The 16,752-nt window shown below is 40.6% G+C and overlaps 2 protein-coding genes across 6 annotated transcripts in view; one reads left to right on the plus strand and one right to left on the minus strand.

Annotated features, from left to right (window-relative positions):
- Nucleotides 1-16,752, plus strand: part of LOC308668837 (uncharacterized protein) — a 353,627-nt gene that overhangs the window by 174,462 nt on the left and 162,413 nt on the right. The window lies entirely within an intron of this gene.
- The window catches only part of NLGN1 (neuroligin 1), a gene marked incomplete at both ends in the record, with an annotated part of 512,046 nt that overhangs the window by 6,608 nt on the left and 488,686 nt on the right, over nt 1-16,752 (minus strand). For 3 of the 5 annotated variants that reach the window (XM_081329058.1, XM_081329056.1, XM_081329055.1), the window contains one exon: nt 3,081-3,293. In XM_081329058.1, coding sequence (XP_081185184.1) covers nt 3,081-3,293 — 213 coding nt within the window. The remainder of the gene's footprint in view (nt 1-3,080; nt 3,294-16,752) is intronic. The other 2 variants (XM_081329057.1, XM_081329059.1) reach the window with 1 other exon arrangement.

Raw genomic sequence — 16,752 nt, forward strand, 5'->3', positions numbered from 1 at the left:
ACTCTGCAAACAGTCATGAGACAGTTGGAAGTGACCAAAATGAACATGGGGTATGGGGGGGCTGAGTTACACAACGTTTTATGACAGCCACAAGTGCTTTAGGGACTGTAAAAAACCAATTCTAGGCCTGCTGTAATTTCAAATGGTTGTTGAGCCACATGGATGTAAGTCAAGGATTATCTGTATAGGCTCTGCTGACTTCTTTAAAACTTTCATTCTCTTACAAATGACCATCTGCTTCTAGTCTGACAAAATACTAAGCAATTAAAAAAATTAAATAGCACCAGAGTGAATGGATTCATGCTTGAAATCTACTATGGCAGTGGTCCCCAAGTAGATACAGTGAACTTGGAAACATTTGCTTCTAAGAAATCCTTCATCTGGAAATGCCAGGTGTGTTTCAAAATAGACTGGATTCCTATAAATCACTGAGCAAAGGTCATTGCCCATCCACTTTCTTCTCCGTGTCAAACAGCTAATTTATTCTGCAATGTGGTGGTAGAGGAAAAAGGAAAAGAATGATGGCAAGGGAAAGGTTTTGCAAGCTTTCTATCTCTAGGTATCTCCCTAAATACTGACATCTGAAAATGTACTCTGTTCATTAGCAACAAAAACCCAGGGTAGATTCTGGAATATGGTCAACAAGTAAATGTAAATTATATAGTCTTTGCAAATGCACTAATAGAAAACATGTTTTATTGGTTTGTTAATATTAGAATGTGGGGGGTATGCAGTAGGTATCAAACCAATGTTCCTGTGTCTTACTGATTCAGTCTTCAAGAATAATGCTAAAAAAAGTCTAATAACAGGTAGTCCTTGATTTATGACCACAACTGAGCCCAAAATTTCCATGGCTAAGTTAAATGAGTTTTGCCTCATTTTATGACACAGCTCTCACTATAATGGTTAAGTGAATCACTGCAGTTGTTAAGTGAATCTGGCTTCCCTTTTGACCTGGCTTTTCAGACGGTCACAAAAAGTGGTCACATGACCCTGGGACACTGCAAGCATCATAAATAGGGGCCCGTTGCCAAGTTCAAATTTTGATCAGTTGACCATGGGGATGCTGCAATGATTGTAAGTGTGAAAAACGGTCATAAATTATTATTTTTTCAGTGCCACAGTAACTTTGGACGCTCAATAAATGAAAGTTGTAAATCAAGGACTTGGATTCATTGGGTTGTTGGGTGCTGTTGCTGACAATGCAGTAGAACTGGCACAGTGTGTTTCTATGGTATATTTTCCTGTTACTAACATTAAGGCAACAGTTCTAGCCTCTCTTCTTTCTTTTATAGCCACCCCGAATAAAAAAGCAGCACAGAATCCAGTAAAGAGATGGGTTAATCTCTTCATAGTAAATGAGTTTGCTACCCTCCTGCTTTTAATTGTGCCATAAATAGGCGTGCAATCACAAAACAGAGTTTGAATGGTACAAATGTCACTAACTTTCTCTCCAGAAAACTTTCTTTATTACATATCTTGATAGACGTAGATGTAGAAATGGAAATAAAATATATACCCACTTTCTCACAAGAAAATATTTTGCTAGCATGACCTATACTTGTGTTTCCATCAAATTCCATGCGGACTAGGAAAAACAAGTTCCAACTTATGTTTTTAAGAACTTTAGAAAGCATTGATGGTTCAAACCGAAAGTGCATCTTTTAAAATTTACAGTTTTAATGGAGTGTCAAATGCTTTTGAAATACTTTTGAAAGCTCACAACCTTAACTTTAAGACTAGGCTTATTCCAAGCATCACAAACATCTGGATACAGTAGGCATCAATACGATTTCATCTAATCCTCATTTCAAGCCACCTTACCCTGATGACCTCACCACATCATTGAGGAACAAATTTCATTGTGTAAAAAACTGCCAAATATCTCCTTTGAATCCCACCACATTGTTTCATTAGATAATTGTGGGTTTCAATATGGGATGGAATTAAAAAAATTTTTTTTTGTAATACCCAATACGTAATTTAACCATGAAAAGAAGAACCCAACTGAGGGATTGAGAGTCTTTTAATACCATCAACCTTTCCTTCATTGAATAAATGCTATAGTGACATACAGTTCAGTTTAGTTAGGCTATATCGTGGATTACAGTTGGTAATTTTCCAAATTATTGCTCACTATCTGGAAAATATTAATATAGTTTATGGATAACTGGCAATTATTATGGCATTAAATTTTTTTTACAAATTTTTACCTACTTACTACTTATTGTAAAACACTTTTTGCTACAGAAAAGCAATGTATTAAATAAATAAATAAAAACCTTACTTATAATTTGCATCTGCACTATTCAATACACACCCATTCTGGAAGTATGTTTGAAGATTTGTTTGTTTTAATTATCAATACCCCCTTATTCTGTTTGTGGAAATACTTGTGATAGTAATTATTATACACATACCTGAAGCCTAACTAAAGTAGCCTAACTAAAAACTAAACTAAACTAAACTAAACTAAATCCATTACACAGAGACAAATATACAAACAGGTATAGGAGAAGAAAAACTGCTACGGCAGAAGAAATACATAGAGATTTAATTTGCATAAATTGTAGGTACATAACCTCAAACCAAAAGTGGACTCATATTTTGGGGGGGCATTATCTAGATCAGGGGTGTCAAACTCAATTTCATTGAGGGCCGCATCAGCATTGCGGTTGCCCTCAGGGGGCCGGGTGGGTATGGCCAGGGTGGGCGTGGCCTACTGGGTGGGCGTGGCTAGAGTGCTTATGGCCCACTGGGTGGGTGTGGCCAGCTCTACATCGTTCGCATCAAGGGTGCCTATGGGGGCCTGGGCAGGAGTGGGACAGATCTGAGGGTCTCTGGCAGAAGGAGGGTCCTTGAGCCAGGGCAAGGCAGTGGGGGCCGTTCCCTCACTGTTTCCAGGATGGCTTCGCAGGCCACATGAAACCACTTCGCGGGCCGGATCCTGCCCCCGGGCCTTGTGTTTGACATGTCTGATCTAGATACATCAAGAACATTTATGCAAGAGCGTCACAAAGTAGGCATGATGGTGGCATGCAGACACCAAAATCATCAAAATTTGCAACCTGCAATAATACCTTTGGTTGAATTGCTCCAACGGTTACCTTCAGAATAATGGGATAAAGTCAAAAGATTGACACATGAACCACCGGCGCCAGATCCAAAAACAGTGATTCTCAGCGGGTCGCCCCCAAAGAACCCAATATTTTCACTAGTCCATCTCAAGGCCTGAATGAGATCAAGGAGGCCATAATTCCCTTTAGCTGCTTGGTCCCCAGTGCTCAAGAAACCTGCAAGTCAAAAGTAAAGAAAGAAAGGGGAAGAAAAACAAAACATTAGAGCAGAAAAATTACCGTATATTTCAGATTACGGCAGCGCTGTTCTCATCAGGCCAACCGCTTTCAAATGTATCAGGAGTTAAGCACTATGTAAATACATTTTCTTCTTTATCCACTTTGCAACCATTTACAAGTGACTCATCATTCCCACTACAAATCCTTGGGTATTTATTGTAATAACGCTATGCATTATAAATGACTGCATGCATTATGCAGGCACTTTTGAAGAAGATAGGCTGATTTCAGTACAGAATGTCAGGCTAACTGACACTTCCCTTGCAATTTGTTTTACAGCACAGGGATTCCCTAAGTTGAAGCTCATTAGATATCATTTACGTTTCCCATTGAGGGGACACTGGGAAGACCTGCCAGGCTGAGGTTGATTTATTTATTTATTTACTTTTAAGATAATAAGGGGACGGATCAGAACATCACTGTATCCTGTACATAAATTCATTTCAATTCATGACACAAACTTTCTTCCTGAGTCCAGCCAGGGAATACACCCATGTTGGTTGTTACAACATGCTGGATTCAGCCCCAGCTCCCTGGCAATTTTTCTCATCCCCATATTGTGTAGCTTTCTGTAATTTAATGGATGCCGTTAGCAAACTTTGCCTAAGAGGCACAGAAAATGGCAAGTGCTAATCTTTAACCTTATAGTTCATAACTCAAAGCTGAGAACTGGGATTAAATCCTTCAATTTTTCCAGAGGGCAAAAGTTCACAAGTTGCGTTAGAAAGACTAAGAGTCCATAAACCTTTTATTAAGATTTTTTTTCCAAATAACATATTTCTGTTCATAACAGGGTTTAATTGCAGAAACTGGGGAAACAACCTTTAATTATGATGAGAAGAAAAAAAATCCATTTTATCCATTAATAAAAAAAATGAGTTGGCATATCTATAATGCCCTTTGCATAATGAGTGATAAGAATGATATCTTATTAATAACTGTAATAAGACAGGAAAAATGAGGTATTTTAGGGCTTTCTATGTTCTTGGGCTTAAGGAAGAAAATTGGTCTAATAACTTAAGAACTGCAATGACACATAATTATGGTCTATTAGCCCTAAGCAATTAAACACTTTAGTAAAGTTTGTTTTATGATACTTATATCAAACTGATAGATAAAACTTGCAAGTAAACAAGCATGTATAGCTCGTAAAACCTTTTCAATTGAACAGAAGGAATTCATTTCATAGTTGTAATGAAATGCAACTTGCCGGCATCAAGCTCCCTGCGCCCTGTGCGTTCCCACAGAGAGGGCCTCCTCAGGGTGCCACCGATCAGAGAATGTCGATTGGTGGCCCCCAGGGGGAGATCCTTCTCTGTGGGCGCTCCGGAGCTGTGGAACCAGCTACCGGTAGAGCTCCGGATGGCGCCCGATCTTCGCTCCTTTCGTCGCGATCTCAAGACCTTTCTGTTTGTACAAGCCGGCCTAGCCTGATGGGGATTGGTGGGGTTTTTTATTTTTGGTGGTTTAGTTTTTAACTTGGTGTTTTAGAATTCTATTTTAACTGTTTTAATATGGGCAACTATTTAATCTCTTTTTAACGTTTGTATTTAGTATTTTATTCTGCCCTGTGAACCGCCCTGAGTCCTCAGGGAGAAGGGCGGTATATAAATATTATTAAATTAAATTAAATTAAATTAAATTAATGCAAATGTCTCCAAAACGTATTTTCACACATGTGACATCTAAGAGACATTTGGAGATATCACAAGACACAGTGATGTACAAACATTGATGTTTCTTTCCAAGTAAGAGAGGTATATTTTTAATGGCTTAAATCTTGAGAAATAATTATATCTCCCATCATTTTTATTTAGCATTTATTTGCTGTGCTGTCTTATATGCCACGCCATTTTGGAATTCTCTGAGTGACTTACAAATAACAACGTAAAATTTAAGTATAAGAAAATCAGCAAAGTAAGCAACACCAAGGTTATGAGGTATCACCATTCAGACAGCAGAACCTGTCTCTAAATCTCTCTCTGAAGAATAACAGAATAACAGAGTTGGAAGGAACCTCGGGTGTCTTCTAGTCCAACCCCTTGCTTAGGCAGGAAACCCTAAACCAAGAACAACATGGTATGAATTGTCTGAATGCTGTTCCAATTGCTTTGTTGAGAAAAATGAAACTCCTATTTTGTTTTATTTTGTTGAACTCCATTGGAGTTCCCAACTACCCTGTTTTATGTGGTAATTCCAGATGTTTTTTGATAATGGAATGATCTGCATCATGGAAAACCAACAACGACCACAAAATCCTACAGTCTGTGAAGAAAATCTATACCAAGGTACTAATCATCTCAGACGCTTATGTCAACTGTCCGACTAGCAAACTCAAAATCAAGGAATTTTCAAGGCTTTGAAGCACCATAAAAGATCAACTTTATTGAATACACATCTCAGAACTAAAGAAACAAAACCACCTCTGGTTTTCCCATGTGAAAATCTGCCTAGTTAACAATAATTTCCCTTAACCCCCACCCACTGGATGTTCACATTGCCCAATCATATGTCTTTGGTTTGTTATGAGAATGGTCCATTTCTCCGACAGACAACTATGTTAGTGACCTTGGCATTCTTGTAGACTCTCATGGTCCATGGACGGCTTCTTGGAATCCCATTTCTTCCCTAGGCTTTCTAGCCCTCCCCCTGTTTCTATGGCAAGTTGAGTAGCAATAGAAGTTAGCAGGCATCTTAGCAATTCAACCGTGACAGCTTAAGGTAACAAAATCCTTATTATTAGAATATATCTTATGTATCTAAAAACTACAGGGACGTGGTGGCTCAGTGGGTTAGGACACTGAGCTTGTCGATCAGAAGGTTGGCAGTTTGGTGGGTCGAATCCCGAGTGCTGCGTAACAGAGTGAGCGCCTGTTACTCGTCCCAGCTTCTGCCAACCTAGCAGTTCGAAAGCACATAAAAATGCAAGTAGAAAAATAGGGACCACTACGGTGGGAAGGTAACAGCATTCTGTGCGCCTTTGGTGTCTAGTCATGCTGGCCACATGACCACGGAGACATCCTCGGACAAGCGCTAGCTCTTCGGCTTTGAAACAGAGATGAGCACCGGCCCCTAGAGTTGGAAACGACTAGCACGCATGTGCGGGGGAACCTTTAACTTTACCTTATCTAAAAACTATGCATTAAAACTGTGCTGATTAGCTAGGATCCATAAATTTTCACGATCAAGCTCAAAATGGGGACAAACACCTCAAAAACATAGTTAGGACTGATACCCCCTTCCCCCCATCCAATGAAGTGATGCAACTGCTATGAGCTCTAGAAGAAGAATTCTGTTTTGCTGAAATTTTGAAAGTGAATTTTGCTTTTGTTTTCAAGAAAGTGAAGTACTTCTATAAATGACAGTGCTTTTACTGTGATAAAACTCAAATAACACTTGGGGAGATGTCAGCATGGATTGTGTCCTTGCAACCTGACATGTGACAGAAAAACACAGTTCATTGCATTTCAGTGATTATGTTGTTATGCATGTTCTTTCTTACCTGAAACCACACCCTTACCCCCTGTGGACACCTATATCTCCAAAGACCTCTGTTCCTACTCTTATTGTCATTTACCTGGGTGAAGTCTTCCTAACTCTAGAATCCTTGGCGAAAATGACTGATTTCTTTGAATATAAAATCTGCATAAATTAGAGAGGGAAAAACACATAGGTCTGGATATTCTAGGCACGAGACAGAATTGGCGTTGTGCTACAGTAAGTGAAAGGTTGCCAAACAGAAAGAAAGATTTAAAATTCCTTTAAATTACAGTATTCAGTTCTAGTCTCTTGTACATTTATAACTCAGAATAAATGTGTCCTCTATTGTTGTTGTTCAGTTGTTAAGTCATGTTCGACTCTTTGCAACCCCCATGGACCACAGCAAGCCAGCCTCCCCCTCCCCACCATCTTCCTGAATTTGCTCAAATTCACCTTCATTACACGGATAACACTATCTAACCATCTCATCCTCTACTTTCTTCTTTTCCCTTCAGTTCTATAAGATCTACCATTTAAAATAAATTACAGCAATGGGAAATGAATGAATGAATGAATGAATGAATGTGCGGATTCAGCATGGATGGTGACTGCGCAGTGCCAGACTAACAGGAACAATGGGTACACTTAGTGGCTACAGATTTACTTAATGATCATGGTGATTCAATTAGTGACTTTTGCAAGAAAAGGTCGTAAACATGGGTTGGTCCCATGATGACCTGCTTTATGACTGTAATGGGCAGGTTCGATTATGGTTGTAAGTCAAGTACAGGTAGTCCTCGACTTACTACAATTTATTTAGTGACTGTTCAAAGTTACAAGGGCACTGAAAAAAAGCAATTTATGAGCATTCTTCACACTTACAACCCCCATGGTCATGTGACCAAAACTCAGATGCTTGGCAACTGACTCATATTGATGGCGGTTGCTGTGTCCCAAGGTCATATGATCAGCTCCTGTGACCTTCTGTCAAGCGAAGTCAATGGGGAAACCAGATTCACTTAAAAACCTACTTACTAACTTAACAACTGCAGTGATCCACTTAACAGCTGTAGCAAGAAAGGTTGTAAAATGGGGCAAAACTCACTTAACCAATATTTCACTTAGCAACAAAAGGGTTGGGCTCAATTGTGATCGTAAGTCAAGGAGTACCTATTATGCCCATATGTAGAAAGTGGTAGACCTCAATAAGATTGCCTGCAGCATTTAAACAGCAACACTGTTTAGCATATTGCCTGGTAACAAACTAAGAAGAATCCACAATATCAGAACATGAAAGGATATTCAGACAGACAGATAACCTTTATTGTCATATTTTTTTTTACTGTGGGTACAATGGCACACATTAAAAATAACATTTAGTTGCTTGTTCTCAAAGTGTACACATACATGACACACATTTAAACATACTATATACAATGTATGTATAGACGTACACCAGTGGTGGTGAACCTTTCAGACACCTGTGGGGGCCAGGCAGGGTTGGGGGAAATCCAGAGGGTCTCTGGTGGGTGGGGCTGTGGGCAGGAGGCCCAGCATAGATGGGGGGAGGCACACAATGCTAGCTGGGACTGGGGGGCCATGGCGCCGATGGGGATCAGGCTTTCTCTGCTCTGCGTGGCCTTTGGCTTGCTGGGTGTGGGCATGCTCTACCACCTCTACTCGAGCTTGCTAGCTGGCCTCTTCACCTCCTTTGTGCTGGGGCAGTGGCCTAATGGACTTGGGCAAGCTGCTGGCAGCAGTGGTGCACATGCCCACAGAGAGGGATCTGAGTGCCACCTCTGGCACGCATGCCATAGGTTCACCACCACTGACCTACACCCTTACATATAAGTAACATATAAATATTAATCACTGTCCTACATAACGGAAGGAGGAAGCTTGAGAGCTCACAAGGTTAATAACGTATGGAACAAAACTGTGACTGAGTCTGGATGTTCTGCTTTGGATACAAAGCAATGTATGCTCTTTCACAGCTGGGTGCGTATTGAATACAGCATTCACTTTTGTCGTATATTGCCTGGCTCTGGAGGTCCATCAGTTAACCTTCTCCCTCTGGCTCCACCTGGAGCACTTTGAAGGAGGTCCTAAGGAGAGTGCCACAATCATTATTTTGCTTGTCCCACATAGAGATGAAAGATGTATGAAGAAATACATAGTAAAGACCAAGAGTGAGATTGTTGTTGTTAGCTGTGAAGTCATGTCCGACCCATCGTGACCCTATGGACAACATTCCTCCAGGCCTTCCTGTCCTCTCCCATCTTCTGGAGTCCATTTAAGCTCACGCCTACTGCTTCAGTGACTCCATCTAGCCACCTCATTCTCTGTCGTCCCATTCTTCTATTGCCCTCAATCTTTCCCAGCATTAGGCTCTTCTCCAGTGAGTCCTTCCTTCTCATTAGGTGGCCAAAGTATTTGAGTTTTAGCTTCAGGATCTGGCCTTCTAAAGAGCAGTCAGGGTTGATCTCCTCCAGGACTGACCGGTTTGATCGCCTTGCAGTCCAAGGGACTCGCAGGAGTCTTCTCCAGCACTAGAGTTCAAAGGCCTCAATTCTTTGGCGCTCAGCCTTTTTTATGGTCCAACTTTCACTGCCATACATTGCAACTGGGAAGACCATAGCCTTGACTATACGCACTTTTGTTGACAGGGTGATGTCTCTGCTTTTTAGTGTGCTAAGAGTAAGATAAGCCTCAATAAAAGACATGAAATGAACTCTTTACAGAAGCCTTAACAATCTGCTGAAAAAAGCATAGATTAGAATGATCCTGCAAATGGCCTTTTGAACTTGCAGGATGTTTTATTTTGGAAGCCTACCCTTGTTGAATAAATAAATGAGATTGGTGGCATAAAGTACCCATCGGCTTTATTAAATTTATGCATTTATAACTGAGTTACAAACAAGGAGTTCAACAATCTGTGTGGGGTGTACTCAAATGCAACAGTTTCCAAGTGAACAGACTTTCTTAAGAGTTATAGAAAGGCATACCCAGTACCGATAGTCCTTGACTTACAACAGTTTGTTTAGTGACAGAAGTTACAACAGCACAGAAAAAAGTGACTTATGACCATTTTTCACACTTATGAGCATTGCATGGTCACCTGATCAAAATTCAGATGCTTAGCAACTCATATTTATGACAGTTGCAGTATCCCAGGGTCATGTGATCCCCTTTTGTGACCTGACAATGGGGAAGCCAGGTTCACTTAACAACTGTTTTACTAGCTTAACAACTGCAGTGATTCACTTAACAACTGTGGCAAGAAAGATGGTAGAATGGGACAAAACTCACTTAACTGTGTCTCTGCTTAGCAACAAAAATGTTGGGCTCAATTGTGGTCATAATTTAAGGACTACCTGTAGGAGAGATTGGCAGGCACGATAGGAATCAGTAAAAGAGGCAGACATTTTCATAAAAGTATTGTTTTCTGATAATAAGATCAAGAGCACGTAGACTTATATACTGTCCCAGAGTGTTTTATAGCACTCTCTGAGTAGTTTACAATATCAGCATATTGCCCTCAACAATCTGGCTCATCATTTTACTGACCTTGGAAGAATGGAAGGCTGAGGCAATCTCGAGCTCCGTCAGGATTGAACTCCAGGCTGTGGGCAGTCAGTTAGCCTGCAATACTGCATTCTAACCACTGCACCACCAGGGCTCCTATAAGGTTGGTCAGGAACCCTTCAGCTCAACAATGGAAAGCAGTTCCAAGATGTTTCCTTTACTTTGTATTTAATCACAACCTCAACAAATCCTAGCAAACTTACTTTTCCTACTGCCCCCATGGTTTTTCACTCCAGTCTAGGATCAACAGCTTTAAACCATTTTTAGGTCTACCGGAGTTAAACCAGTATTCTTCTCTTATTCCACTGCTGTTCTGTTGCAGCTTCAAGGTTTTGTCACCCATTATTTCAGGGTGGAACCAGGCAACTAAATAAAGTGGACTTCAACTCAGAAGGGAATTTTTAACATGATGTATGGTGGCTCACTGGGTTAGGACGCTGAGATTGTCGATCGGATGGTTGGCAGTTTGGCGGGTCGAATCCCGAGTGCCGCGTGACAGAGTGAGCGCCTGTTAACTCATCCCAGCTTCTGCTAACCTAGCAGTTCGAAAGCACGTAAACATGCAAGTAGAAAAATAAGGACCACTACGGTGGGAAGGTAACAGCGTTCCGTGCACCTTTGGCATCTAGTCATGCTGGCCACATGACCACGGAGACATCCTCGGACAAGCGCTGGCTCTTCGGCTTTGAAATGGAGATGAGCACCGGCCCCTAGAGTTGGAAACGACTAGCACGCATGTGCGGGGGAACCTTTACCTTTACCTTTTACTCCTGAATACATTTGGATTCTAGCTCCCCCCCTTTTTTCCAGTCTAGCTACAGTACAAAATAGAACATAGCTTTTCACCTGGAAACTATGAACAACATAATTCTGCGATGGGCTTTTCCCCCCGGTTAAGTGAATTTAGGATTACAGCCTCAGCCATTATCCCTATGAAATAAGACTTTTGTATCAGAAAAGCGGCACATTGCATTCCTGCCTAGCGCTCTGGGATGAAAACATCTCAAGAAAACACCTTGGATCTGACTGCAGAGGAATTCTTTACAAAGTTAAGAGCACTATAAAGCGAACAGCATGTATAGGTACCTGTAACTTCATTGAAGTATTTCCTTGCAAACTTAAAGGCCCCAACAGTGTTTATATTTGGTTGTATATTATTCTGAATAAAGAGCCTCTCCTGTGTCTCCATTTCTCTTAAGCCTCTCCTGAGTCTCCATTTATCTTAAGTAGTTTAGGTGAACAAGAACCTGTTTGATGGAGAACAGGTTGCTGCTGCAAACTCTGCAGCTTGAATATGAATTTCTTCAGGAGAATCTCATGCTTCATTCCCTTTCATTCATTCCCTTGAAAGCCCAAAGGTCTAACCTGAGGGTGGCCTTTGAAACTTTTCTTCCTGAAGAGAAGACCTTTGGATCCTCAGATCTAATGGGCCCTGAGTGCATGGCTTTTCATTATTAATTTTGTTTCTGTGCAGCCAAATAGCAATGTAGAGACATCATTTCCAACCTGCTTGAACAGACCTCATGTCCCAGTGCAACCGACATCAATCATATCAATCCCCCTGGCTTCAGTAACCTAGGAGAAACAATCTTGCCTTCTTTTAACATTGGCCAAATTCCTTTCTCAGAGGATCTGTTGCTGAGCTTTCTGAACAAGCTGTATCTTTTTTCCTAAGGGCTTTCCAGGAATTGCTTGGGCAGAAAGACTCCCCATTGCCAAGATAGACAACAAAAAACAAAAACGGAGATCTGGTTGAGGGTGGATTGAAAAGATGGCATTTGCAATTTGTCTGAATTGGTTGGCAGTCCTATCAGGTCCTGAAATCCTACATTGGCAAATAATAGACTCACAGAAGCTGCACATAAAATTAAATAAATAATATTGTCCTGGTGGATATTATCTGATACAACTTTCTTTGAAGAATGCCTTCAGAAAGGGGCAAGTTATACTTTTCTTCCTCCAGCTGTTATCTGTCTGGGTCTCTTTCTCTTTTTCTGTCTTCATAAGCTTCTAGAACACTCCTTCCCATAGGAACACACCTATCTTACCTTACCTTGATGCTATATTAGGCTGAGGTCAATAATATCTCTGTTATGTATTAGGCTTTTTAGGAACACCTAAAGCACTTGTATAAGAGTCACCACCAGGAGGCGTTGAACTGTAACTGTTTTGGTGGGAAGCAGTTTCAGCGGGAAACAGAGGTTCAATCGATTGGTTGGCTGTGTATCTGGCCAGGTACTGGCCAGGTATATAAAGAGTGCAGGTAGCCCCTATTCCCCAGCACAGTCACTTCCACCTAATAAAGAGCTGCTATGCTGTACTCATCAGCCTGGCGTCCTTCCTACTCTCCAGAACCCACTACACAACAATCTCTTCCTCAGCTGAATTACAGTTATTCCCAGAGCTGGCTCAACAACAAGCCAACATGATTATGAAGTATTTATGATTTCAAGAAGACAATCTTTTGAGGCTAAAAGCCAAGATCTTGCCTGACAGTATGTGGCAAAGGTTAGGATTAAGTCTCAAAACATGAACCTTTGAACCAATCTTCCCCTCTGTCATTCAGGATCAATTCCTTTCCTCCCTGCCTCTAAGAAGCAGAATACAAATGTTGTCAGTGTGTTTTTCAGACCCCAGCAGGGTTTCCATATGTACAGTTGTTTCTGCAAGCCATTCTTTGCTACTTTCAAAACCAGATATACTGTAGTTTCATGTCTAAGGAGATTCTCAATCATCCAGGTCATGGTTGTCCCAAAGATGCTTTTCCAAATGGCAACTGGATTTTCTTGATAACCAAGAAAGTCCAATTGCCTTTTGGAAAATAAATAAATAAAAAATAAAATAAATAAAATAAAATAAATAAAACCTTTATTGTCAAAGTACAACATGTGTACATTGAGATTAGCTGAGCCTCCCCCCCCGTGCTCTCTCCCCGCAACACACAGTGACAATAAACCCTCCATCCTACCACACCTCGTGAACCAACTACAACACACACCAGCCTCCCAAGTCAATTCTGCATAAGTTCACAGAGATTATGTCCCATTTAAAAGCCTAACAGCCCACGGATAAAAGCTATTTTTCAGCCTGTTGGTACGGCTGGCTATATTCCTATATCTCCTACCGGATGGTAGGAGAGTAAAGAGATACCGTCCAGGGTGTGAGTCATCCCTGAGAATCTTCCTCACTCTTCCAAGGCAACGAGCCCTGGCGATGTCATCCAGTGGTGTCAGGGGACAGCCCACAATGTCTTGTGTTGTGCTCACCACCCTCTGTAATACTTTCCTGTCCGCAGCTGTCAGACCAGCAGCATCTTTGAGAGAGATGTATCTCATAAGCTGCACCATTGGTTGACAAATCTGAGTTAGAAATTTCAGATAAGAAAATTGTCTGTCTGTCTATCTATTTATAAATTTATTTAAATTTATTTATTTAGAGATACTTCATCCTTCTTAACTGCCCATCTCTCTTTAGAGATACCAATCACTGGGTTTAGATTTGTGTGGTCTCTCTCTCTCTCTCTCTCTCTCTCTCTCTCTCTCTCTCTCTCTCTCTCTCTGTGTGTGTGTGTGTGTGTGTGTGTGTGTGTCTGTGTGTGTGTGTGTGTGTGTCTGAGAGAGAGAGAGAGAGAGAGAGAGAGAGAGAGAGAGAGAGAGAGACAGACAGACAGACAGACAGACAGACAAACAGACAGACAGACAGACAGAGACAGAGAAAGAGAGAGAGGGAGAGAGAGAGAGAGATGTGGTCTATTATGTCGAAATCCACTCTGTGCACAAAACAGTGGCAAAACCAGTTGCGGAGCAATGATGTATTGTAAGCATGACTTCTTTTGTCCAGTTACAGTCTTTTCATTTGTATTTAAACAGCTGCTTTAGAAAAGAGGCAAATTGCAAATGTAAATTCATGAACCCAGTTCAATTGTGTTCAGCTCCTAGAACATTTCTAGATATAAGTAATTCATGCTGACTTATATAGGTTTTCCCAGAGCCACCTGAAAGATATTGCACCATAATGAATGAATACATAACGGGTGAGGGGGGGGGAAAATCACCCTGCCCACTGAGCAAACTCTTCAGATACGGTCCATAGCAGTATTTCTGTCTCTGTGGATAAAATGCAGAAGCTCTTCTCCCCCTCCATACACACACTTTAAAGAAACTTAGAAACAAATTTGTCTTTTATCAAAAGTCTTGCCATGTTGGTGGTTGCTCAGCTTACGGCTATTTCAATTTTCAGTTAAAGAGAATGGGAATCACTTTTCATAAAGCAGAGGAGTAGATAAAGCATCGATTCAATTTCAACCTCTCTCATTTTAAAAAAAAAACAATAACACAGACATAGAAGATTTAACAGAAGTGTGCAACGGATGGAAATCATGCTGCTTATCCCTGTTGCTAGCAAAGAGAGATAGTAGTGACTGCAAACTCTGTGCTGATCTCATATGAATCTGCATATGTGTTGAAGCCTCCTTCCAGAGGCATCTGCCAGCGGTGGTGTCCCCCCAAAATTAAGCTGTTTTTGCAACCACATGACACAAGTCTCATCTTTTAAAATGTGCATTGAACCTAACGTGTATGGTGTTGTTTTTTTTAAAAAAAACCATGGCTTTAATTGTGAAGGTTACAACTTGACTTTTTTGACATCTCCTCCACTGTTATTTGTTTGTACTTCTGAAGTCTTGCTTGGTCCTCCCCAATTTATGGGTTCAGTGATTGCCTTTTCCCTGATGGTCCACAAATCATAGATCAACTTTCCTGAAGAGACACAGACATGAGCCATCTTCCATCTTTTCTGATGGAAGTGATATGTTCTCTAATGCTCCTCCTGTGGTGTCTTCTGTGATGTCATCCTAAATATGTTTACATATAAAGTTGTGCATGCTGCCAAAATACAGAATAGAATACAGAATACAAAGTTGGAAGAGAACATGAGAATTTTCTAATCCAACATCCTGCTCGAACAGGAGATCCTATACCATTCTGGACAAATAGCTATCCATTCTTGAAAACTTCCAAATATGGAGCACCCACAACTCCAGAGAGTAAGCTATTCCACTGTATTGGTTCAAGGAGAGTAAGGTTGGGGCTATTTAAATCCCTTGAAGGCATACAGTATGCTTCTTGGATCCCATCAGATGACATTCTTTAATAGGTAAGACCTGGAGTAGGACATGTAAAAAGAAGGGAAGAGAGATAATCTCCAACGATTAGGTACAAGTCTATCATTTTGTAGGTGATGACCAGCACCTTGAGCTATATCCCAGAGCTTCCTGGTATGAGTGAAGTTAAAGCAGGGATATTACATGGATATCCCATCGCATGCTTGCCCATTACAGCTTGCACTGAGGCATTGTGGACCAAGACTGACTTGTAGAAGTGCCTTTTGGTCTAGGAACGGGCCAAATTGGCTCTTACCACTTGGATATGAAAGAATGAGAAACAGGTGGTTGGGGAGTAGACCCAAGAATACTCTTTACTTCTTTAAGAGTGAAAGGAATAAACACTTCTTAATAACTGAGCAAGACACTTCAACTAGATTTGTATAGTCAGAGTCCAAACTACGAGTGGATCTGAGGAATTTTATGTGATACGAAGAATATTCTTCACAGCAACCCTGGATTCATTCTTCATTTTTCTTTAATGGGGTTCTAGATGTCTCTTCTGCTGTTTCAACTCCTATTGTTATACCTATCTCCCATTGAGAACACTATTCTAAAGTGGCCTGTTGAAACCAATTTTCTCTTTCTTTCATTTCCTCCCTAATTCTCCATAATAATTTAAACAAATACAAGATGTCAAACAGTACTCCCATATTCAGAGAGGAAGGGAGAGAAAATGAGAAAGAAGTGAGACTGAGAAAGGTTTCGATTCCATTCCAGTTAATTGAAGTTAGAGTAATTCTTGTTCCATGTATGCGAATTACACATTGGTGCCCTTCAATTAAGGAATAATAGTCATGAAAAGTAATTTATACTCATAGATTAGATCTCGCCTATGAAAAATTACCAATTAACTTAAAGTAGGCCTCTGGAGTACTAGCAAGTAATTTAGGAAGGATCTCATTGCATTGGTTTCACTTTCTATCTGATTCTTTTCTTCTCTACATGCTGGGAGACAACATTCAGTTTCCCATAGAAACATTAAGTGGCATGCACTATATAGCATCTGTTTTCCAAGTAAGTATGAGCTACACATTTATTTGGTTCAAACAAGCATACAAAAAGCATAATGCCAAATTGGAAAGCTAACTGATTAATGGTCAGCAAGTAAAGCAACCAGTCATATATCTCAGACAATTGAGAGTAGAGCTAGGTTGTTCTGTACCAGCC

This window comes from Vipera berus (assembly GCF_964194415.1).
Source record: "Vipera berus genome assembly, chromosome: 5".
NCBI lineage: Eukaryota > Metazoa > Chordata > Lepidosauria > Squamata > Viperidae > Vipera > Vipera berus.